Source organism: Pleurodeles waltl, chromosome 6 (assembly GCF_031143425.1).
Source record: "Pleurodeles waltl isolate 20211129_DDA chromosome 6, aPleWal1.hap1.20221129, whole genome shotgun sequence".
In the NCBI taxonomy this organism is placed as follows: domain Eukaryota; kingdom Metazoa; phylum Chordata; class Amphibia; order Caudata; family Salamandridae; genus Pleurodeles; species Pleurodeles waltl.
The window spans coordinates 668355174-668380453 of NC_090445.1; the positions used below are offsets into that span (position 1 = coordinate 668355174).

A 25280-nucleotide genomic window follows, 5' to 3' on the forward strand; every position below is an offset into this window, starting at 1 on the left:
ACATCTGTCTTTTATGTCTGACCAGGATTGTCAAAACAAAAGATGCCTTGGAGATGATGGGAATAGCAGCTGTAACTTTCAACGCAAGCCCCTCTGATCTTTCCTATCCATTTGTACGCTGTATATTTTGCCTTATTTCTGCACCAATCCCCTCCTCCTAACATACATTTGATTATTCAGCTCATTGGTGCATACAGCTTCACATATATTTTATGATGTATGATTGTGTGCACCCAAAAATGTCCACTAACCCATAATGGAGTGGGGCTACTGACTCATCCACAGCCGATCTGGAGGCGATCAAATGGTAATGCCACTTTGGTTGATCTCAGACTCAAGCCTAATCACTTGCTATCTCTGGGAGTGTGGCCTGAGCCTGTCTGAACATTTATTCTGTCTCCCTCTGGCTGTGCCCCTACAGTTCTGACTGTGTTCTATCTGAATATTTAATGTGCTGTATGTGTGAAAGTAATTACATGGCCATCCATGAGACACTGTAATTCAAGACAGAGGTCCCCTACACATTGGAGAAAAGCCAGCCTAGCTTCCCTCTTCCTTTATTCAGGCAAACGATCTGTGCCTCTGGGACACTGAACCTGTTCGGGATGAACATGTAAACCACATCTTGCCAGACTTCTGCTTGACCACATCGGAATAAGCGTCAAGTGCCTTTCTCTGAAAAAAGGATGTATTGGTTGGGACATCATACTCAACAGCTTTCTTGCTTCCTCTTAATAAGCTCCCTCCCCAGTATTGATAGTCCAGGAAGAGTGAATGAAAACACTCCATCTTAGCACCCCCATGTAAAGACAAATACTGACTAGCGGGATCCAATACTCCATACTCATCTTGGCTTCCAGGAGAACATATGAGGAGTGACATTTTTGTGCTAGGATCCGGAATCTCTATTAGTCTATTAAACATGCCCTCCCAAGACAAGTCTAGACCTGAGGAACACTAATGCTGATGCGTATCCTGCTAGATTATACTGCTCTGCAGGGAGAGAATTGCTGCAGGCCTGGAAGACAATGCCTAAGGCACACCTAAAACTGCAACCTGTGATCTGCGGACTAGTGGGAGCAGAGCCTGGCATCACACTAACCCGAAAATCAGGTGCCCTGGTTCACTGTGGTTTCCACTTAGACAGGTGGGTACCCTTTCATCTATAGGAGCCCGAAAACCTGACTACAGCAAATAACCACTTTAGAGATAGAGGCCCTGTAAGGTGTGAACCATCTATGAGTGCCAACTGCTGAACGTTTACTGCTGTGACTCCGGAGCTCACTTTATATATATATATGGAAAATGTCACTTACCCAGTGTACATCTGTTCGTGGCACGAGACGCTGCAGATTCACATGCTGTGCATATCCCGCCATCTAGTGTTGGGCTCGGAGCGTTACAAGTTGTTTTTCTTCTAAGAAGTCTTTTCGAGTCACGAGATCGAGGGACTCCTCCCATTTCGGCTCCATTGCGCATGGGCGTCGACTCCATCTTAGATTGTTTTCCCCGCAGAGGGTGAGGTAGGAGTTGTGTATATAGTAATAATGCCCATGCAATGGAGTAAGTATGTATGTACATAATGTGACTAAAAGTGTTATATTTACAAATTTTCAAAATGTACAAGTTTAACTTTAGTCAACTTATAACGGCTACAGGCTCCCGGGGAGGTGGAAGGGCACATGTGAATCTGCAGCGTCTCATGCCACGAACAGATGTACACTGGGTAAGTGACATTTTCCGTTTGATGGCATGTGTAGCTGCAGATACACACTAGTAAGCAGTTATCTCCCCGAAAGCGGTGGTTTAGCCTGTAGGAGTTGAAGTTGTCTGAAATAATGTTCTTAGTACTGCTTGTCCTACTGTGGCTTGTTGTGTTGTTAACACATCCACGCAGTAATGTTTAGTAAATGTATGAGGCGTAGACCATGTGGCAGCCTTACATATTTCTGTCATTGGTATATTTCCTAGAAAGGCCATTGTGGCGCCTTTCTTTCTAGTGGAGTGTGCCTTCGGTGTAATAGGCAGTTCTCTTTTAGCTTTAACATAACAGGTTTGAATACATTTAACTATCCATCTGGCAATGCCTTGTTTGGATATTGGATTCCCTGTATGAGGTTTTTGGTAAGCTACAAACAATTGTTTTGTTTTGCGAAACTGTTTAGTTCTATCAATGTAGTACATTAGAGCTCTTTTTATGTCTAATGTATGTAATGCTCTTTCAGCTACAGAGTCTGGTTGTGGAAAAAACACTGGGAGTTCCACAGTTTGGTTTAAGTGGAACGGTGATATAACTTTTGGCAAAAATTTGGGATTTGTGCGTAGAACCACTTTATGCTTGTGTATTTGTATAAAGGGTTCTTGTATGGTAAAGGCTTGTATTTCACTCACTCTTCTGAGGGATGTGATAGCTATTAGAAAGGCTACATTCCAGGTTAAGTATTGCATTTCACAAGAGTGCATGGGCTCGAATGGTGGACCCATGAGTCGCGTTAATACAATATTGAGGTTCCACGAAGGAACTGGTGGTGTTCTTGGTGGAATGATCCTTTTTAGAACCTCCATAAATGCTTTTATGACTGGGATTCTAAATAGTGAAGTTGAATGTGTAATTTGCAGATATGCTGAAATTGCTGTGAGATGTATTTTAGATTTTTGTAAGTGTAGTAAGTAGCTTACAATGTCTCTTGCAGACGGGTGTAATGGTTGAATTTGATTATTTTGGCAGTAATAAACAAATTGTTTCCATTTATTTGCGTAGCAATGTCTTGTAGTAGGTTTTCTAGCCTGTTTGATAACCTCCATACATTCTTGTGTAAGGTCTAGGTGTCCGAATTCTAAGACTTCAGGAGCCAGATCGCTAGATTGAGCGATGCTGGACTCGGGTGTCTGATCTGCTGTTTGTGTTGCGTTAACAGATCTGGTCTGTTTGGTAGTTTGATATGAGGCACTACTGACAGGTCTAGTAATGTTGTGTACCAGGGTTGTCGTGCCCAAGTTGGTGCTATTAGTATTAGTTTGAGTTTGTTTTGACTCAATTTGTTTACAAGATACGGAAGGAGTGGGAGAGGGGGAAAAGCGTAAGCAAATATCCCTGACCAACTCATCCATAACGCATTGCCTTTGCAGTGAGGCTGTGGGTACCTGGATGCGAAGTTTTGGCATTTTGCGTTTTCTTTTGTTGCGAATAGGTCTATTTGCGGTGTTCCCCACTTTTGGAAAAAGGTTTGCAGTATCTGTGGATGAATCTCCCATTCGTGGATCTGTTGGTGATCTCGACTGAGATTGTCTGCCAATTGGTTTTGAATTCCTGGGATGTATTCCGAATGTGATTGTGAATCGCCCAATGCCAAATCTTCTGTGCTAAGAGACACAGTTGTGATGAGTGTGTGCCTCCCTGTTTAAGTAATACATTGTTGTCATGTTGTCTGTTTTGACAAGAATGTGTTTGTAGGTTATTAGCGGTTGAAATGCTTTCAACGCTAGAAACACTGCTAGTAGTTCTAGCTGATTTATGTGAAGTTGCTTCTGCGGAGTGTCCCATTGTCCCTGGATGTTGTGTTGGTTGGGATGTGCTCCCCACCCTACCATGGAAGCATCTGTTGTGATTACGTATTGAGGCACTGGGTCTTGGAAAGGCCGCCCTTGGTTTAAATTTGCAGGATTCCACCATTGAAGCGAGGTGTGTGTTTGGCGGTCTATCAACACTAGATCTTGTAGTTGACCCTGTGCTTGTGTCCATTGTGTTGCTAGGCACTGTTGCAAGGGCTGCATGTGTAATCTTGCATTTGGGACAATGGCTATGCATGAGGACATCATGCCTAGTAGTTTCATCACTAATTTTACCTGATACTTTTGGTTTGGATGCATGCTTTGTATTACGTTTTGGAATGCTTGTACCCTTTGTGGACTTGGAGTGGCAATCCCTTTTTTGTGTTGATTGTTGCTCCTAAGTATTGTTGTATTTGACACGGCTCTAAGTGTGATTTTTGGTAGTTTAGTGAGAACCCTAGTTTGTGAAGGGTTTCGATGACGTATTTTGTGTGTTGAAGACACTGTTTCTGTGTGTTGGTTTTGATTAACCAATCGTCTAGATACGGGAATACGTGTATGTGCTGTCTTCTGATATGTGCCGCTACTACTGCAAGGCATTTTTGTAAATACCCTTGGTGCTGTTATTCCGAATGGTAACACTTTGAACTGGTAATGTACTCCTTGGAATACGAACCTTAAGTATTTCCTGTGTGAAGGATGTATGGGTATATGGAAGTACGCATCTTTGAGATCTAATGTCGTCATGTAGTCTTATTGTTTGAGCAAGGGGATTACGTCTTGAAGTGTTACCATGTGAAAGTGATCTGATTTGATGTAAAGGTTTAGTGTTCTGAGATCTAATATAGGTCTTAGAGTTTTGTCCTTTTTGGGTATGAGAAAGTACAGGGAGTAAACCCCTGTCCCTTTTTGATGACTGGGTACTAGTTCTATTGCCTCTTTTTGTAACAACGCTTGGACTTCTATCTGTAATAGATCTGTGTGTTGTTTGGACATGTTGTGTGTTTTTGGCGGCACATTTGGTGGTAATTGTAGGAATTCTATGCAATAGCCATGTTGTATGATGGCTAGGACCCACGAGTCCGTTGTTATTTCCTCCCAATTTTGGTCAAAATCTGTTAGTCTCCCCCCCACTGGTGTTATGTGTTGGGGATTTGTGACACTGAAGTCACTGTTTGTTTTGAGGGGTCTTGGGACTTTGGAACTTCCCTCTAGTCTTGGGGAACTGTCCTCCTCTGTATTGTCCCCGAAAGCCTCCTCTCTGATACTGGCTCTGGTATGTGGGCCTGGTTTGTGAAGTTGAGGGTTCTGTTGTTTGAGCCCGAAACCCCCCTCTAAATTGTGTCTTCCTTAAAGTGCCTCTGCTCTGTGGGGAGTAGAGCGCGCCCATGGCCTTGGCCGTATCTGTATCTTTTTTCAACTTCTTGATAGCAGTGTCCACTTCCGGCCCAAACAACTGCTGTTAATTAAAAGGCATATTAAGCACAGCCTGTTGGATTTCGGGCTTGAATCCTGAGGTGCGCAGCCATGCATGTCTCAGAATTGTCACCGCTGTATTTACAGTTCTTGCAGCTGTGTCTGCTGCGTCCACTGCTGAACGTATCTGGTTATTTGAGATACTTTGGCCTTCTTCTACCACCTGTTGTGCACGTTTTTGGAATTCTTTGGGCAGATGTTCAATAAAGTGTTGCATTTCATCCAGTGGGCTCTGTCATATCTTGATAGCAAAGCCTGTGAATTCGCAATGCGCCATTGATTGGCTGCTTGTGCTGCCACTCTTTTTCCCGCTGCGTCGAACTTGCGACTTTCTTTGTCGGGTGGTGGGGCATCTCCAGAGGTGTGTGAATTTATCCTTTTACGTGCTGCGCCAACTACTACTGAGTCCGGTGTCAGTTGCTGCGTAATACCTAGGAGTAATAGCCCTGCCTTTCATGGGTTCTTGAAATATTTCCTTTGCGTGTTTCAACATTCCCGGTACCATTGGAAGACTCTGGTACTGACTATGTGTGGATGACGGAGTATTAAATAAAAAGTAATCTTCGATAGGTTCAGCGTGCAGTGTCACGTTGTGAAAAGCAGCTGTTCTGGACACCACCTGCGTGTAAGCAGTACTGTCTTCAGGTGGTGATGGTCTTGCTGGGTAACAGTCAGGACTGTTATCTGACACAGGCGCATCATAAAGATCCCATGCATCTGGGTCATCTTGGCTCATGCGTGTTGGAGACTGCACCATCGGTGGGCTAGCGATTGGTGATGATTGCGGTGAGCGTTGAGGTGATGGTGGCGGAGTTACTTGTTTTGCCACCTTTGCTTGTGGTGGTTTATCCTTCTCTTGGAAAGCCAGTTTCCTTTTCATCCTTATAGGAGGGAGAGTTCCTATCTTCCCTCTCTCCTTTTGGATATGGAGCCTTCTCTGTGTATAATCTGGCTCCCCTGCCTCTAGTTTCTGTCCGAATATATGGCTTTGCATTTGTGTGGAAAGCCCTTGCTCTTCGGTGTAGGAACTTGTTTTCGGCTCCGAAGCCGGATGTTTCGGGATCGAAACCATTTCCACCATCTTTTTCGGCTCCGAAGCCACTTTTTTGTGTTTCAGTGTTCCGATCTCTTGGTGCTGAGTCGTCTCGGTGCCGGTATCTCAATGTCGAGATTGTTCAGACCCGGTGTCTCGGGGTCGAGTCTTTTCTGTGCCGGTATCTCGACCGGAGTCGGATGACTTCGACACATGCGTGCCCTTTTTCGGTACCGATGGACGGTCACCGATTTTTTGGGTTAAGCCTTGGCCTGCCGGCGGTGGCATCCCCTGGGCTCTGATGAATTTACCGTGAGTTTTGGCTGGGTCGGTTTTACTCACGGTTTTCGGCATCTGTTCTGTTTCGGCCTCGTCCGAGTCAGCAATGGAGAAGGTTTCTTCTTCCTCCAAGCCTTGGTGTCCTGACGGCGCCGACGCCATTTGAAGTCTTCTCGCTCTCCGGTACCTCAGCGTTTTCCTCGATCGAAATGCTCGACAGGCCTCACAGGTATCCTTCTTGTGTTCGGGAGACAAACACAAATTACAGACCAAATGTTTATCTGTGTAAGGATACTTGTTGTGGCATTCAGGGCAGAAGCGGAATGGGGTCCGTTCCATTAGTCTTGTCGACGCACGTGGTCGGGCCAACCAGGCCCCGCAGGGGAACCGAAACCCCGAAGGGCCACCGGAGCTCTTCAAAATTCAGTGTTGATCTGTGTTAACTAACCCGATACCGAACGCAAACAATACCGTCAAATTTTTCCGATATCTAACAAATTTTTCGAACCGAAACACGGAGCGTAGAGGAACACGTCCGAACCCGATGGCGGAAAGAAAACAATCTAAGATGGAGTCGACGCCCATGCGCAATGGAGCCGAAATGGGAGGAGTCCCTCGATCTTGTGACTCGAAAAGACTTCTTCGAAGAAAAACAACTTGTAACACTCCGAGACCAACACTAGATGGCGGGATATGCACAGCATGTGTATCTGCAGCTACACATGGCCATCGAACATATATATATATATTTATATATTTATCCAATAAAAACTAAGAATAAATAGGCAGGGCAACACTGTTTAAAACCAAAGTACTTCAAAATTGGTAAAATCCAAAGCTTCCTTAAATACTCATAATAAGTACAAAATAAAACACAATGGATGGTACTCTGCTCTGAGATATGATCGCAAGGACACTTTCTTAAATTCCTAGACCAGTCATTGGTTAACAGAAAAAAAAAATTAACCGATGAAACGTATCTAAACTGAAGTGTGTTAAAATAAATCTGTGCTGATCATTAAGTACGAATTGTAATTAAGGATGTGATCAAACGTAATCAGAGTCATTACATGCCTGCGAGCAGTGAGCTTTATTAATCCACAAGCCAAGCTTTAATCACTGCTCAAGGCCAGGCAATCTACTCTAAGCTGCTGTCCACTTATGGACATTAGGAGTTCCAGCTGATCAAAATATTCCAATATCTGGGTCTCAGATTCATACCAGGTATTTCAGTAAGCCTCGACAATGAACATGCAAATAAACAAAGGGATTCTTAACTAAACATCTGCAGAGCAACAGTACCTGTGGCTCTGGTGGACTAATAATAAATAGCAATTCTACCAACCTGCAACTTCACTAACAAAGGATATGGACCCATAGCCAAAAGCTGCCCTAAGATACAAGCCTGTCATCTTTGCTCAGAAGAGCAGTAAGAAATGGAAAAGAGAGACATGTACTGATGAAAGTGGTATGCGTGATGCAAGACTGAGCAGGCGAGTGATAGGCAAGTTCTTTCTTGTTAAGAGGATATTGTATTTTCCTTATCTTGACAGTCTAAAGATATCTTGATGACATAACTCTGAAAAGAATGGAATACTTACATCTGCCTGAAGGGTAACAGGTGTTTATAAAAATGAGGCACTACCGAATAATCCTTGGATCTGGGTAGGTAAATATTAGTAAACACAAATTTTTGGTCAAGAAGGGAGAAGTATATACCTATACTTCCACAGTACAAGTTAAGTGATTCTATTCACTATCATATTCTTAAGGTGCAACATATTTTATTTATTTTCAACAACATTCAGTATAACCTTTTTATTCAGTAACATATTATAGATAGAAACTTTTTAAGTTAACTCTTAATGACTAATTTCTAGGTGCTCTTAAAATAAAAACACAGTGAAAGTGAATATTGTGATGCATAAAGTGTCAGTGTTATGTACAATATATACAAAAATGTGGTTAAAAACAATGTCTCCACCCTGAAACAGCAGGGGACGTCAAATAGTACCTCGTATGACAGCGATCTATTTATCTTTGGATTGGCTGTCGTAGTGAAATGAAACTCCAAGGCTTTCAGCTTCTATTCCTTCTTTGAAGATAGGTAGGACACGCTGCAGGACACCGACTCGTGTTCTTCAAACAGATCTGTCATAAGAGGCACTATTTGACGTCCCCTGGTGTTTTAGGGTGGAGACATTGTGGTCATTGTGCCCCACACCGTTAAGAAGGTTAATTTCTGAACCTCGGATCTATGAAAAGGAGTAATACTGTTGACAACTTACATTAAGAAATAAATTGGGAGCATTGCATTAGATGACCTTGGAACAAATAGGTGCTACCAATTCAGAGAAATTTCCAGTCCTGATGATGACCCGTTTCTGATTTATGTCTTTACAAGGGTCGAACAGTCGACATAAAAATTACTGATGTGGATTGTTGTAGAAATAATATAGTGACTTCAAGACTCCTGGATTGAAGGAATCTTATGGAAGTTCACTGGTTTAACCACATTTTTGTATATATTGTACATAACACTGGCACTTCATGCATCACAATATTTACTTTCACTTGTGTTTTTATTCGAAGAGAACCTAGAAATTAGTCATTAAGAGTTAGCTTAAAAAAGTTTCTATCCATAATATGTTATTGAACAAAAAGGTTATAATGAATGTTGTTGAAAAGAAATAAAATATGTAGCAACCTAAGAATATGATAGTGAATAGAATCACTTAACTTTTACCGTGGAAGTCTAGGTACATACTACTCCCTCCCCCCCCCCCCCCCCCCCCACCTTTCTTGACCAAAAATTTGTGTTTACTGAAGGGTAACCGGTTCAGGGCCCCATTCTGCTTGGGCAGGGCAGAAGAATCTGAGGCCCAAACATACCAGTAATTCACTCGCAACAAATGGAAAAATATGATTGTCGAGGCAGAAAGGATAGCAATTACATCACACCTTCAATGATGACTGTAGCAAGAGTAATAAGGTGAAAGAGATCATGACACTTACCGCAATGACTGAGAGGAGGAAAAATAGAACCTACAGTGCTCACATTGAACTGGTATGGGAGCAGGAGTGAATGATGTTAACAAGGAAAGCAACAGATCACAGAAAACAAACCCAAGGCCACCTCCAGTGAAAGGAAGACTCAAAGAGAGTAAACTGTAATTTACTACGAGGGCATTAAGGAGAGAAGGTTAGAATACAAATTACAATAATATGGGAGATGCAGTGAAACACCAGATGATGGCAAGGACAGGGTCCTTAAGGAAAATGAGATTACATTCAGTACTCACCACAAGGCCAGCTGTAGTGAACGCGATGACAAGGCCGATAAGGAAGCAGCAGAGGCACCTCTTTCGAGGATAGCGCCGTCCAATTGAGGACCTGAAACCAACGAGAGGCATGAGGAAGAGGGAAAGAACATAAGGCGTCCTTCCATTTCCTATCCCTGCACTGCCCCCTCCTTTGACCAGGTATTACCTAGTATTTCTCTACCTGTTCTACCACTCCAGAGAACAGTGCTATGAGGAATAACTTACACTTTTCTGCAGTGCGGACATCGGGCCAGGGTCCGGTCGGTAAACTCTGTCCACTGAGAAAAGGAAGAAGAAAAAACATGAGAGAAGAGCTATGCAAAAGGGGACAATGGAACATAGAATCAAGAAAAGGGATGGTTGGAAGTATTAGAGGAATGGAAAGGACTAAGAGAGAACAGAAGACAGAAGAGAATTAAGAGTGAGAAAGAAGAAGAAAGAACAACATTCAATGCTTTATACATTTGTGCAATTGCATCACTGGGTTTAATAGGACACCTCGCCTGCCTGAGCAGGTGCCATAGTATGTTACAGTTTCAAAATATAAATTTCCAGTGTAACAATTATATGCAGGTTAGCTGGCAACCTTAAAGATGGTCTCATACAACAACACGATTGACAACAGTGTATTACATATTGCTGTAAAGCAAAATAACCTCTTGGACACCAACAATGGACTGCAATAAGACCTTTGCAGTTACAGCAGTCAAATGACAGCATTAAGCCAAGAGGATCATAGGGTTCATTTGGACAATATCAGAGTCCAGTTATGGACACTTCTGCTAATGACATCCATGGCTTTGTTTTTTAAAACCATGTGGCTTTTGGTACACAGTAATAGAGGATCTTACATCTCCACCTGAGCCAGACAGGCTGCTATACTCTGGACTTTAACAATTAGAAACCTTAACCATCATCATCATAAATCTTTATTCCGCTATACAGCCTTAAAAGCACATAAAATATCACGATATACAAAATACATAAGAACCATAAAATGCTTTGGAATAAAAATAATTCAGGAGATAAAATTAATTCAATTTTAGGATAATAAACAACAAGTTCAAAGAATAAAACCCTTTGAGTTACGGTACATTAAACAAATTCCAATGCTAGTCCATCAGCGAGCCAACCTTTTCTGCCTGAACCCCCACATAAACATCATAAACCAGGAGACAGCAAATACAATTTATTGTCTTGGATCACTTCTTAAGATTCTGACTGCTGTTCTGTGATCCCTAAATCTCTGGTTTCAACATACTGGTAGGATCCACTTCCTTCTGTACACATGATAAGTCAGACTGAAGAGAACAACATGTTCAATGGTTTCAACTATTTGGTGACAAAAAGAACAGAATCAATCTGACTCCTCAAGTGCATGCTTCCAGTTTGCTGTAACACAGTGGAGTGGCAAAGTCCCCATACAAAATTTTATGTAAAGTAACTTGTCTATGGGGGGCTCAATCTTATCCCCCCCCCCCCCACAAAAAAAACAACCTTTTGAACTATAATCATCTTTATACTTCAGAAAGGAAGCGGTGAGGGTACCAGCTAACGGGGCTCAGAGTCAAACCATCTGTATAGCACCAATAAGCACCATTTAGTGTTGCTTTTGGAACCCCAATGATTTCCTTGGGAGTGGACGATACGTTCTTGTACCCAATCTAAGGCAGTCGTAACTTGACAAATCCAAGACAGGGAATCTTCAATTCCCTGGACAGCCCCAAAATATCCTCCAAGCTCTGCTGGTATTTCAAAAGCTCAGGAGACACCCAACATCCCGCCAATAAAGGTTTGAGAACCACTTTATCAACAACAAATCTACGGCCGAAGTCAATCCGTAAAGGGATAAGCAGGGTACTAGCCGGGACAATTAATAAGGTATTGCATAAAAAGATTTTTCTACCATCTCCAGAGATCTGACATCGTGGCCCCAGAGTTCACCACCATAAAATGTCGTCCCAAGAGCTTAGAGATTGTAGATTTCAAGGGCTGGTGGTATAGGATGAAAGAAAGATCCTCATTTAGACTTCACAATATTCCCAGAGTATTGTTCTAGGTTAAGCCTACACTTCTAGATGTGGAGTAACCAATCAAATTGCTCTGTCAGGGTAACCCCTATAGAGTCAAATACATGAACTCTCCCCAGCAGTATGTGATTGAGAATCGGACTGGATTGAGTCGCTGGACACTGATTAAAGACCATGAACTTGTCGATGTTGACCTACAGGACCATGTGCTTGCTGAAGAAAAATCTATCCAGGAGCTTCTGAATAACCATTGTTTTTATATCAGAAGTGTATCGTCTGCACACAGAAGAGCTGGAACCTTCACCCCGGCTAGGCTTGGGGCAATGATACCACACTGAAGTACTAGGTCATCACACCCTTGCCTCATGCACCGTTTGACCAGGACAGGGCTGTCAACTCACCCTGTGCCCCAGATCTGACCTGGGCAAAATTATTCATATATAGCCTAATGATGACATTCAAAAGGTATGATGGAACCCCCATTTCCACCAGCATCTGCCACAAAGACTCCCTGGGAACAAGGTCAAAAGTGGATCGAAGGTCCACAAAGATCACATATAGTTGACTGCCCCCAAGGGTAATTTGCTTCCAAAGCAGCTGGAAGTGGAACACCTGGTTGATGATACCTATGCCATCCTTAAAGCGGGCTTGAATTGGAGACAGCACACAGCATTGGTTATCCAGTCACAAAACCTATATAAAATGATCTGGCTAAACAATTTTTGGGAGCCATCAATGAGGCCGATAGGCCTATAGCTAGAAGGTAGGGACCTAGAACTATTTTTTTAAATGAGGATAATCTCTGCCCTTGTCCATGGTGGGGGCACTGGGGCCTTTCATTATACATTAGAAAGCAAAGAAGTAGGGGCACCAGACATCCTATTTGGCCTTAAAATGATCTCGAGAGATCTTATCTAACCCAGGGGCTTTGTTAGGGATAATCCAATCTATAAATTTGCTAATCTCATCGCTTGAAATATGGCAAACTTCTAGGGCAGTGGTTCCCAAACATTTTCAACCTGCTGCTCCCTTGACATATTGGCCACATCTCCCAATGATGTTACTTTTATTGGTGGTTGGCGGGGGGGGGGGGAATATAAGCCCAGCCTTGGGTGTACTTCCATTTTTCTCCCTGAAATTAAGCCAACTAAGGTATTATTATAATAGATTTAACAAAATAAAATAATAGCAGTTGTTCAATAAAAAATGTTAACTGAGTCAGAAACAATATTCTTCAGTACTGGGGTATGCATATGGATTTTATTTTAATTCTTTTTTGTGTTGTAAAGTTGCCTCTAACATGTTGGAGAAGACACTTTTTTTCTGTTGTAGAGAGAGGGATAAGGCATGATACATTTGCCAAAGATGTCCAGTCCTACTAGCATTACCATGTGTACATGTATTCATTTTTCCAGTCTTAGAATGTAAAAATTGTGACTTTCTGAGGATTCAAATGCATAATCTGTAAATTATTCCAAGATCCCTACACCAATCTAAACGTCTGAGCTACCCCAATGTTATACTTTCCTGAGAATATGTTACTAGCAGGGTACAACTCTGCAGCAGGCACTGTAACATTCAAGCTATCCAGCATGAGTCAAAAAATTAGTTTGGTAAACCAGATCCTGTAAAAGGTACGCTAGTAGATAAGATAGTAATGAAGCTTTCTTTTGAATGTGAACATAGTGCTTGAATCCTTGGTAGCTAGCACTAAGATGGTGCTCTTTTCTCCAAGTCAGTAGGACAGGAGACATCATATAAAATATATTAACTTTTTGTAATTTGTGGGTTACAGTGGTTAGCATTACCATACTTCTAAAATGCAGGCCAGTGACAGATAATTTTTTTATGAGGTACAGCAACCCCTCACTTCTTCTCTATTAAGTCAATGTTTTGGCATGTAGTAGCCACAGCTCCTCGGTCTTGTCCTGCTGAGAGAATAGAATGAGGTGGTGACCTGTAATGCAAAGTGTTCCCTCTACGGACGGGTTGAAAGGGCCAGTGCAGCTGCACATTGTCCACCATCGGGGTCTTGATCAACTCGGCTAACTCCATCCTGAGCCTCTGAGCCCACAAGCACTGGCCATGTCTGAGCAGCTGCGATCTCACTTCTGTGTAAACATGGTGAATCTGTATAGTCCAGACACCCAAAGTCCAAACACACAGCTGCATAATCAGCTGTAGCATCATATAGATACAGAAGATGGGCATACTACCTAGCGCTGTTCCAATTTGTGTATGGCAGATAGCAGCAGTTATCATAAGAGTGGTACCGCCAGCCTTATCTACTGCAAGAAATTGCCCAAAAGAATCACTGGGACCTAACTTGTACACACACCTAATATTTGTAGTCACTCGATGGCACTAGTAGAGGAACACCACTCCATAACACACAAGAGGACAAATCTGAAGATCCTACACTTACCTGTGGAATTTCGACAAGGATTGAATGTGTGTGCGTGCACGGCTGCTAATCAAAATATAATTTATAGGTAATAAATAGCATATTTGGGACGCTGCATGCATACTGCTTGGTTAGCACAAAGCCACATGCTAATAAGTCATGATTAACAAAAAAGGTTTGAAACAACGTTATGCAATGCAAGAAAGAAAATACATACTCCCCCTCCAAAACAGCCAATAGTAATGGCCATATGCAGCCACTTTATAGTATCCTGTTTATTAATTTGGGCAGGCCAGCGCTAACCAGTGTTGCATTGTATGAGAAGTTAATGCTAATTTAAAAGGAGCATACAGGGGCTAAGGCCTGTTCAGCAGGTGCCAATTGGTAATAGGTATTATAAATAAATAAAAAAATAAAAAAACACAGGGTCCAACAGTAAAAAATATGGTGTACATATTGGGCAGAAGGGGATACTTGGAGCTATTAAATAAACAGAACAAGGAGAAAATGAGTCAAAGAAACTAAGATAGGCGGGGATATTCCAAAGGAGAGAGTGTGGAGGAGCTTGCAGAGCGAGGCATCTATATACTCATGCAAAATGGCATTTCATGCCTCTTTAACAATTACACGCACCCAGTAGAACAGGTCTTAGAAATAAGACATTTCAATAAGAACTAGTTCCTTTCTAGGACAAATCTGAAATTTGAAAGGCTAGAAGTAATTACTCTGTTTTAGTTTTTATCAGTCTGCTTGCGACATCCTCATATTATAACGCTATCCTCTTTCACTGCGCGCTGCTGCAAATAAAGATAATCAAAAGTGGAGATCACAGCTGGTGAGCAAATAGTTGCAAAAGGCATTTGCTATGTTAGGATTCCTTGAATCCCTTGGATCTGTTTCTTTGAAACAGACAAGGTTGCCCATGCATAATTTCTGGACCTAGGCAGAAAAAGCTCCCAAGGTTTGATAGATGCAAAGTAGCAGCTTTTGTTAGGGCTAGGATTTGACGCTCCTGAGATGTTTGTGTGAGTGCCCATTGACAAAGACAGCTGTAACTCTCTCGGTGCTAAAGATATTGGACATCAAAGGATTATTCACCTACCAGTGGTTCTCAAACTGGGTGCTTGATGCACATCTGTTTGCAGCGTTACAGGCTAGTTTTGACAGCACACGAGGTGCCATGGCGCACAGATTGGGAACCGCTGTTCAAGGGCCTCAGATCCAGGTCTGGAGGTTATTATGATAATGCCATCTAATTCACATCCCATAACTTTGTCCACCTTCCCAGTATACCCACTCTGAGAAGGTTCCGGTCCATTGAAGCCCCTATTTAACAAATGGTCAGTCCAGGCAGCAGCAGCAATGTTATTGTAAATTGGTGCATGATCATTGAGGCCGCCACTAGCAAGAATGCGCCAAAAGAGTGGTGATCCTTCCCTTTGAAGGCACATAACATGCAATTCAATTTTGCACACTCCCAGGCTCTTTTAGCACTAAGAATCATAGCTTTGTGGGACAGCCTGGCTTCATGGATAACATTTCTGCCCACATCTTTGATGGCTTTAGATAGTCCACACCTAGCAGTTCTACAATATTTGGAATACCCTGTGGCCTCTTTCTTCCTTTTTTGGGATGGTCTTAGACTTAGCTAAAAAATAAATAAAAAAAAAAGATTCCTAAGGGAGGTAAACAGATTCACCACCTCAGAAACCTTTCTCCGAGCTTCCAGGGATTTTGCCAAGGAGCTCCAATTATGCCAGTGGTGGTTGTTTGTGGGAATGAGCCTTCCGTACACAGGTTCAGAAGTGGAATTAGATAAAGATGTGCCCAAAATCCCCAGCTCTAAGACCAAAGCATTGTGATCACTATCCTGTTGAGGAGTCACAATCATATCGATCGTTATAGGCCACAAGCGGATATCCAGCATTCAGAAATCAATGAGACTAGAACAATGTAAGCGTTTGAATGTGTAAAAGCAGTTTGTTGTGATTGCAAAGACAAGGGTCCCCTGCTACTATAGCAATTTCCACCCTAGGGAAAGAAATAAATTGTAATAAACTACATAATGTAAGTCACTTCACAGGAAAGGGCAAGAACAAGTGCGCAACAACTTCCTATTAACATTACAGTTTAATATTCCATTACACAAATTAGATTTGACAAATGTACAAAACTAATTCAATTAAAAACACTTATATTCCATATTTACAATAATTTCATACACCTTTCGCTTCCACAACTGCACATCTTTCAACCAATAACCAGATTCAAATTAGACAAAAATTGCAGGAGTAATGTTTGATAGAATATTTACTTAGAGTTATACCAGTACTTATTACTGACTCAAATCGTACAGTATCGTAGTCATCTATAGAGAAATACAAAAATAATGACATCCTTATAACATAACAATACAGCAACAGCAAATAAATCAACTTGCATTTCGGCGAAAAAACGCCTTCTTCAGGACATCCATTGTCTCATTCATAGAAGATTGTACTGCTTTAAAAAAATTAAAAAAAAGCTTTGGGTAATAACAATTATGCATTATGATATTTGCTTGCAGAAGCAACTAAATTGTAGATGTGCTGAAGGTGTTTTTGCACCGAAACCCGCGTCGATTTAATTGCTGTGGCTGTATTGTCATGTTAGAAGGATGTCATCAGTGATTTTTGTATTTATTTAGAGAACTACTATACTGTACGAAGAATTGAGTCAGTAATAAGTATTGGTATAACTGTACGATTAATTGAGTCAGTAACAAGTATTGGTATAACTAAGTACATATTCTATCAAACATTGGTGATGCTTAGAACATTTAAGATGTCAAATTATGAGTTTTGGATATTTTTACTCCTGCAATTTTTGTCTAATTTGATTCTGGTTATTAGTTGAGCTGTGCAACTATGGAAGCGAAAGGTGTATGAAATGATTGTAAATAGGGAATATAAGTTGTTTTTAATTGAATGAGTTTTGTACATTCGTCAAATCTAATTTGTGTAATGGAATGATAAACTGTAATGTGACATTAATAGGAAATTGTTGCACACTTGTTCTTGCTTTTTCCTGTGAAGTGATTTACATTATGTAGGTTGTTATATCATGTTGAGTGTCCTCAGTTTATTACAATTTAAAGCATGTTATTGTAACACAACAGCTGACCATTTCTTAATTGGAGGGGGGGCATGTAAGACCAAGAACCGAGTTATGCTAAGAGGCTCAAATTAACAATTAGAGTCTTCTGTCACTATTCTGAAGTGTCCAGCTGGACATGCTGCCATATGTGAATCAATCAGGTCTTTAACTTGCAGTTCGGCTGTACCGCCCTAAGGCCTGCAATAAACATTATATATGAAATAAGTACCACTGGAAGGGAACTGCAGACTGGTACACGGAAAGTCTGGGGAGCCCAGGTCAATCTTTTTGGCTAAACAAAGCAAGGCCTTTTAGCCAAAGTGATAACGCCCGAGACAGCTGGCCCTTCCCTGAAGAGACAGTAGCCTTGAAGAAATTGAAAGCCAGATTGAAACAAGGGCATGGGCGTAAGGGACCAGGTCTCCTGAAAATGAACTGGGCCCACTCGGGGCAGGATAGTTTAGACACTATTCCAGGAAGAAACTAATTTGGTGTGAGTAGTAGAGGGGGACACAAGGTCTCTAGAAAAAGCATTCTGGGGGCTTCCAGTGTTATGGAATGCAACCCACCAGTGGCAGTATGGGCTGGGGGGGTAGAGGAAGTGACACTAACATCCTCCGACCTTCAGGAAGAGAGATCACTGCATCCATTACTGTCAATCAATGTCGTTCAGGCAAGACAAAAGGAGGAATCTGTTGGAGGAAGTAACAGAAAAGCCATCCAATATATCGGCCCCAGCTGGCAAGGACCCATGCTCCACCCCCTGCCTGGGTTGCAAGTGTTTGTAGAAGAAGCCTAAGGGGACAATGTTAATATCAGCTCTCATCAAATGACCCATGGCACCACTCATAATTAGGAGGCAGGCCAGACCTGGATTTTTCAAATTAAAACTACACAATCCTCACTGATGTCTTTGGTAAAGACACCAACCCACCCAACCCTCCTTATAAACAAAATGTCATCATATTCGGAAATATTACAATCCGTATGCTAGGACAGTCAATGACGGACTTTGGTTTTGAGCTGTGAAGTTGATTCCTCCCGAGGGTGATTGGGAGGTGGTGCTCCAGTGAGTATAGCTACATAAGGGCAGCAATCAGGGAGACTGAAGCAGGACTGTTTGGGGGACGGGACTGAGCTCAAGAGCTACATCAGTGTTTATACAGGCCATATACAACTCCACGACCTGCTAGTGGGGCCCCTGAGAGCCACCTGCGCTTTCCTCACAACCCTCCATAAGGTTCAAAGCAGCTGTGGTTAGCATGGATGGATCTGGCTATTGTCGACAGGTATCCCTTTATGGGATGTTAAAAGATTAGCAATAGGAGCAGTGCTAGCGGTTAAGGGCCTGTCATTCGTGAGGATAGGTGGCGGCCTACTGTACTTGTGGATTTTGTTGGATAAGATTAACTGATTGATGATAGCTGTAGGAGGCTGGACTGGCTTGTACTGAGTACCAAGGGGTACTTGCACCTTGCACCAGGCCCAGTTATCCCTTATTAGTGTATAGGGTGTCTAGCAGCTTAGGCTGATAGATAATGGTAGCTTAGCAGAGCAGCTTAGGCTGAACTAGGAGACGTGTGAAGCTACTACAGTACCACTTAGTGTCATATGCACAATATCATAAGAAAACACAATACACAGTTATACTAAAAATAAAGGTACTTTATTTTTATGACAATATGCCAAAGTATCTTAGAGTGTACCCTCAGTGAGAGGATAGGAAATATACACAAGATATATATACGCAATAGCAAAAATATGCAGTATAGTCTTAGAAAACAGTGCAAACAATGTATAGTTACAATAGGATGCAATGGGGAAACATAGGGATAGGGGCAACACAGGAGATTTCTTCGGAGCTTCTGGTGCAGAGAGGAGGCAGACTACCCCCACAGCATGCACAAGCAGGAAAATAGTCGAGAAGGCGGCAGGATCAGCGTTACAGAGTTGCAGTAGTCGTCTTTGCTACTATGTTGCAGGTTTGCAGGCTTCCAGCGCGGTCAGCAGTCGATTCCTTGGCAGAAGGTGAAGAGAGAGATGCAGAGGAACTCGGATGAGCTCTTGCATTCGTTATCTAAAGTTTCCCCAGAGACCCTAAATAGCCAGAAAAGAGGGTTTGGCTACTTAGGAGAGGGGATAGGCTAGCAACACCTGAAGGAGCCTATCACAAGGAGTCTCTGACGTCACCTGGTGGCACTGGCCACTCAGAGCAGTCCAGTGTGCCAGCAGCACCTCTGTTTCCAAGATGGCAGAGGTCTGGAGCACACTGGAGGAGCTCTGGACACCTCCCAGGGGAGGTGCAGGTCAGGGGAGTGGTCGCTCCCCTTTCCTTTGTCCAGTTTCGCGCCAGAGCAGGGCTAAGGGGTCCCCTGAACCGGTGTAGACTGGCTTATGCAGAATTGGGCACATCTGTGCCCAAGAAAGCATTTCCAGAGGCTGGGGGAGGCTACTCCTCCCCTGCCTTCACACCATTTTCCAAAGGGAGAGGGTGTCACACCCTCTCTCAGAGGAAGTTCTTTGTTCTGCCATCCTGGGCCAGGCCTGGCTGGACCCCAGGAGGGTAGATGCCTGTCTGAGGGATTGGCAGCAGCAGCAGCTGCAGTGAAACCCCAGGAAGGGCAGTTTGGCAGTACCAGGGTCTGTGCTACAGACCACTGGGATCATGGGATTGTGCCAACCATGCCAGGATGGCATAGAGGGGGCAATTCCATGATCATAGACATGTTACATGGCCATATTCGGAGTTACCATTGTGAAGCTACATATAGGTAGTGACCTATATGTAGTGCACGTGTGTAATGGTGTCCCCGCACTCACAAAGTTCAGGGAATTGGCTCTGAACAATGTGGGGGCACCTTGGCTAGTGCCAGGGTGCCCTCACACTAAGTAACTTTGCACCTAACCTTTACCAGGTAAAGGTTAGACATATAGGTGACTTATAAGTTACTTAAGTGCAGTGTAAAATGGCTGTGAAATAACGTGGACGTTATTTCACTCAGGCTGCAGTGGCAGGCCTGTGTAAGAATTGTCAGAGCTCCCTATGGGTGGCAAAAGAAATGCTGCAGCCCATAGGGATCTCCTGGAACCCCAATACCCTGGGTACCTCAGTACCATATACTAGGGAATTATAAGGGTGTTCCAGTAAGCCAATGTAAATTGGTAAAATTGGTCACTAGCCTGTTAGTGACAATTTGTAAGAAATGAGAGAGCATAACCACTGAGGTTCTGATTAGCAGAGCCTCAGTGGGACAGTTAGGCACTACACAGGGAACACATACATATAGGCCACAAACTTATGAGCACTGGGGTCCTGACTAGCAGGGTCCCAGTGACACATAACAAACATACTGAAAACATAGGGTTTTCACTATGAGCACTGGGCCCTGGCTAGCAGGATCCCAGTGAGACAGTGAAAACACCCTGGCATACACTCACAAACAGGCCAAAAGTGGGGGTAACAAGGCTAGAAAGAGGCTACTTTCTCACACAACCCCCCCCCCCCAAACGAAGGACAATAAGGCTAACCTTGGCCAGTTGAGACTTTATTGTCTAAGTGGTGATAAGTAGAGAGTAGCTCTGCAATAGACTGGTTACTCCCTTTATCATCCACTATATGGTTACTTCCCTGTGGGGATGTAAACCACCCTGTTTGAAGTTTTTTAGCTAAGCAACAATGTGAAGATGTATTTTCAGAGTTTCTATCAGTAAGTTTTAGTTTAGAGCAGTGGGAATTGTCCACTGAACCTATTTGTAGTGATGAAATTGCCAGACAGGGATGCTGTCTCAGAAAAGCCATAGCTGGGCAAAAACGTTGTCCATATGGCTGGAAGAGAGAACAGGGATGCTGTTTCTCTTGGGTTGGAGCAGGGCAGGGATGCTGTCCTATGAGCTCCACACTAGGGCAGGGATGCTGTCCTAAGTGTTGTGAGGCAGTGCAGAGTTTCTGCACTAAAGTTTCTATGGGAGGGTTGGAGGGATGCTCCATGTTAACTAAAATGGTGCTCTTTTTCTCACCAATGTTGGTTATCCCACAGAGAGGTACTTCTACCTCAGGGAGTCCAGCTTTGCCAGCTGATGATTCCCTTGGAACAGGTGCCACCCCAGGAGAGGTTTCTCCCACCACAGGAATGGTATCCTGAATGGTAGAGTGGTTAGGGGATACTGAGATACCCTTTTTACCTGTTGATGGAGAGGGATCCTGAGTTTTCAGGCCTTCTCTCCTTTGCTTTTTCATTTCAGTAGAAATGAGAGGGAACAATTCCTCAGGGATGCCCAGCATGGCTGCATGGGCATAAAACTCTACATCAGCCCAACCTGAGGCCTCTAGGTCATTACCTAAGAGACAGTCTACAGGTAAGCTAGGTGATACCACCACCTGCTTAGGGCCAGTAACTCCACCTCAACTAAACTGAATTATAGCTAAGGGAAGAAACTTAGTGGAGTTATGGACATCAATAATTTTATACTGTTGTCCAATGATGTGTTGATCAGGGTGCACTAGGTTTTCAGTCACCAAAGTGATACTGGCACCTGTGTCCCTGTAGGCCAAGGCCTCAACACCATTTATTCAAACTGTCTGCCTGTACTTATCCATTGTAAGGGGACAAGCAGCCAGTGTGGCAAGGCCAATGCCACTAGGTGTGACAGAAACTGTCTTGGGACTGACTACCCCAGTTTCTATGATGGACCCATAAGTGAACCCAACTACACCCTTTGCTTGACTGTTTCCAGCAGTCCCACCACTAGTACCACTACTGCTAGGGGCACTAGAGCTTGATGTATTAGTGGTGGTAGGCTCAGGGGGTTTACCTGGACAGGACTTATCCCCTGGCCTATGGCCTCTGTTTTTACACACAAAGCACCAAGGCTTTTTAAACTGTGTAGGTTGAGAAGAAGAGGAAGAATTTGTTTTATCCCCACCCTCTGAAGAGTGTTTAAGATTTGAAGTGGGATCTTTGGTTTTACCCTTATCCCCATGCTTATCTTGAGATTTTTCACCATCTTTCTTCTTGTTCTCTTTGTCACCACCTGTATGAACTTTTCTGTTCACCCTTGTTCTGACCCATTTGTCTGCCTTCTTTCCCAATTCTTGGGGAGAGGTCAGATCAGAGTCCACCAAGTACTGGTGCAACAAATCCGACACACAATTATTAAGAATATGCTCTCTCAGGATCAAGTTATACAGGCTGTCAATCAGTAACTTTACTGCCATGTAACCACCCCTCCAAGGCCTTCACTGAATGGTCAATGAAATCAACCCAGTCTTGTGAAGACTCCTTTTTGGTCTCTCTGAACTTTATCCTGTATTGTTCAGTGGTTAAGCCATAACCATCCAGGAGTGCATTCTTAAGTACTGTAAAATTATTGGCATCACTTTCTTTCATAGTAAGGAGCCTATCCCTACCTTTTCCACTAAATGATAGCCATAGGATAGCAGCCCACTGCCTTTGAGGGACATCCTGTACAACACAGGCCCTCTCAAGTGCAGCAAACCACTTGTTAATGTCATCCCCCTCCTTATAAGGGGGAACTATCTTGTGCAGATTCCTGGAATCATGCTCTTTTGCAGGATGACTATGGGGAATACTGCTGCTGCCACCATGGGTTTCTAAACCCAACTTCTGTCTTTCCTTCTCTAATTCTAAAGACTGTCTATCCAAATCCAGCTGTTGCTTTTTAAGCTTCAGTCTGGTTTGTTCCACCCTCAACTTATTGAGTTCCCTCTCTAACATTCTGTCATCAGGGTTGGTGGGAGGGACATTCCTAGATACAGAGGTGTGATGGGAATGAACAGAAGACCTGTCCCTTACAGAAGCCACCCTAACAGCTTGGCTAACAGAAACATCACTACCAGTATGGTGAGAATAAATGCTTTTGCTATGATGTGAGACAACACTATTTGTATGGTGTGGCTCTTCATCATTACCAACTATGCTAGACTGTCTTGTAATGGGAAGGCTAAGAAGTTTCTTTCTTGAACCTTTACCTGGGGGAGTCCCTGGATCAGATTGAGAACCATTAGCTACTTTTTCAACAGATGGGGCACTTTTAGCCTTATCATGTTCTCTAAGCATGTTAAGTAACAGTTCCAAGGAAGGATTCTTCCCTACACTCAAACCTCTCTCTATGCAGAGACTCCTTGCTCCTTTCCAGCTAAGGTGATCATATGCAAGTTTGGACAGATCAACATTTTGGCCTGTGCCAGACATTTTTAGAGAGAGTTAAAGTGATAGAAAAAGAGAAAAAAGTTTGTCAGAGCTTTTAGAAAGACAGAGAAAAAAACTTTTTAAACTTTTTAGTACTTTTTAGAAAGTTTAGAAGTACTTTTCAGCACTTAGAAAAGAGTGAAAAGAGGAAATGCAAAACTTTTTGGCTATGTGTATATACACTGATCTTGTTTTGTATATTTTTCTCTTATGAAATGTACAATGACAAGAGTGGTAAGTAGTCTCAAAGCACTTATCCCGTCGCTGCTTCCAATGTAGGAGGCTGGACTGGCTTGTAGTGAGTACCAAGGGGTACTTGCACCTTGCACCAGGCCCAGTTATCCCTTATTAGTGTATAGGGTGTCTAGCAGCTTAGGCTGATAGATAATGGTAGCTTAGCAGAGCAGCTTAGGCTGAACTAGGAGACGTGTGAAGCTACTACAGTACCACTTAGTGTCATATGCACAATATCATAAGAAAACACAATACACAGTTATACTAAAAATAAAGGTACTTTATTTTTATGACAATATGCCAAAGTATCTTAGAGTGTACCCTCAGTGAGAGGATAGGAAATATACACAAGATATATATACACAATAGCAAAAATATGCAGTATAGTCTTAGAAAACAGTGCAAACAATGTATAGTTACAATAGGATGCAATGGGGAAACATAGGGATAGGGGCAACACAAACCATATACTCCAGAAGTGGAATGTGAACCACGAATGGACCCCAAACCTATGTGACCTTGTAGAGGGTCGCTGGGACTATTAGAAAATAGTGAGAGTTAGAAAAATAACCCTCCCCAAGACCCTGAAAAGTGAGTGCAAAGTGCACCAAAGTTCCCCTAAGGACAAAGAAGTCATGTTAGAGGAATAATGCAGGAAAGACACAAACCAACAATGCAACAACTGTGGATTTCCAATCTAGGGTACCTGTGGAACAAGGGGACCAAGTCCAAAAGTCACAAGCAAGTCGGAGATGGGCAGATGCCCAGGAAATGCCAGCTGCGGGTGCAAAGAAGCTTCTACTGGACAGAAGAAGCTGAGGTTTCTGCAGGAACGAAAAGGGCTAGAGACTTCCCCTTTGGTGGACGGATCCCTCTCGCCGTGGAGAGTCGTGCAGAAGTGTTTTCCCGCCGGAAGAACGCCAACAAGCCTTGCTAGCTGCAAATCGTGCGGTTAGCGTTTTTGGACGCTGCTGTGGCCCTGGAGGGACCAGGAGGTCGCATATTGGACCAGGAGGTAGAGGGGACGTCGAGCAAGACAAGGAGCCCTCTTAGCAGCAGGTAGCACCCGGAGAAGTGCCAGAAACAGGCACTACGAGCATGCGTGAAACGGTGCTCACCCGAAGTCGCACAAAGGAGTCCCACGTCGCCGGAGACCAACTTAGAACGTCGTGCAATGCAGGTTAGAGTGCCGTGGACCCAGGCTTGGCTGTGCACAAAGGATTTCCGCCGGAAGTGCACAGGGGCCGGAGTAGCTGCAAAAGTCGTGGTTCCCAGCAATGCAGCCCAGCGAGGTGAGGCAAGGACTTACCTCCACCAAACTTGGACTGAAGAGTCACTGGACTGTGGGGGTCACTTGGACAGAGTCGCTGGATTCGAGGGACCTCGCTCGTCGTGCTGAGAGGAGACCCAAGGGACCGGTAATGCAGCTTTTTGGTGCCTGCGGTTGCAGGGGGAAGATTCCGTCGACCCACGGGAGATTTCTTCGGAGCTTCTGGTGCAGAGAGGAGGCAGACTACCCCCACAGCATGCACAAGCAGGAAAATAGTCGAGAAGGCGGCAGGATCAACGTTACAGAGTTGCAGTAGTCGTCTTTGCTACTATGTT

At 43.3% G+C, this 25280-nt stretch overlaps 1 protein-coding gene across 1 annotated transcript in view; it reads right to left on the reverse strand.

Moving 5' to 3' along the window:
* The window catches only part of PIP4P1 (phosphatidylinositol-4,5-bisphosphate 4-phosphatase 1), a 193176-nt gene that overhangs the window by 33953 nt on the left and 133943 nt on the right, over positions 1-25280 (reverse strand). The window contains exons 5-6 of the mRNA XM_069239066.1: positions 9889-9941; positions 9643-9733 (exon numbers count right to left, since the gene is read on the reverse strand). Of these exons, the coding sequence (XP_069095167.1) occupies positions 9643-9733; positions 9889-9941 (144 nt within the window). The remainder of the gene's footprint in view (positions 1-9642; positions 9734-9888; positions 9942-25280) is intronic.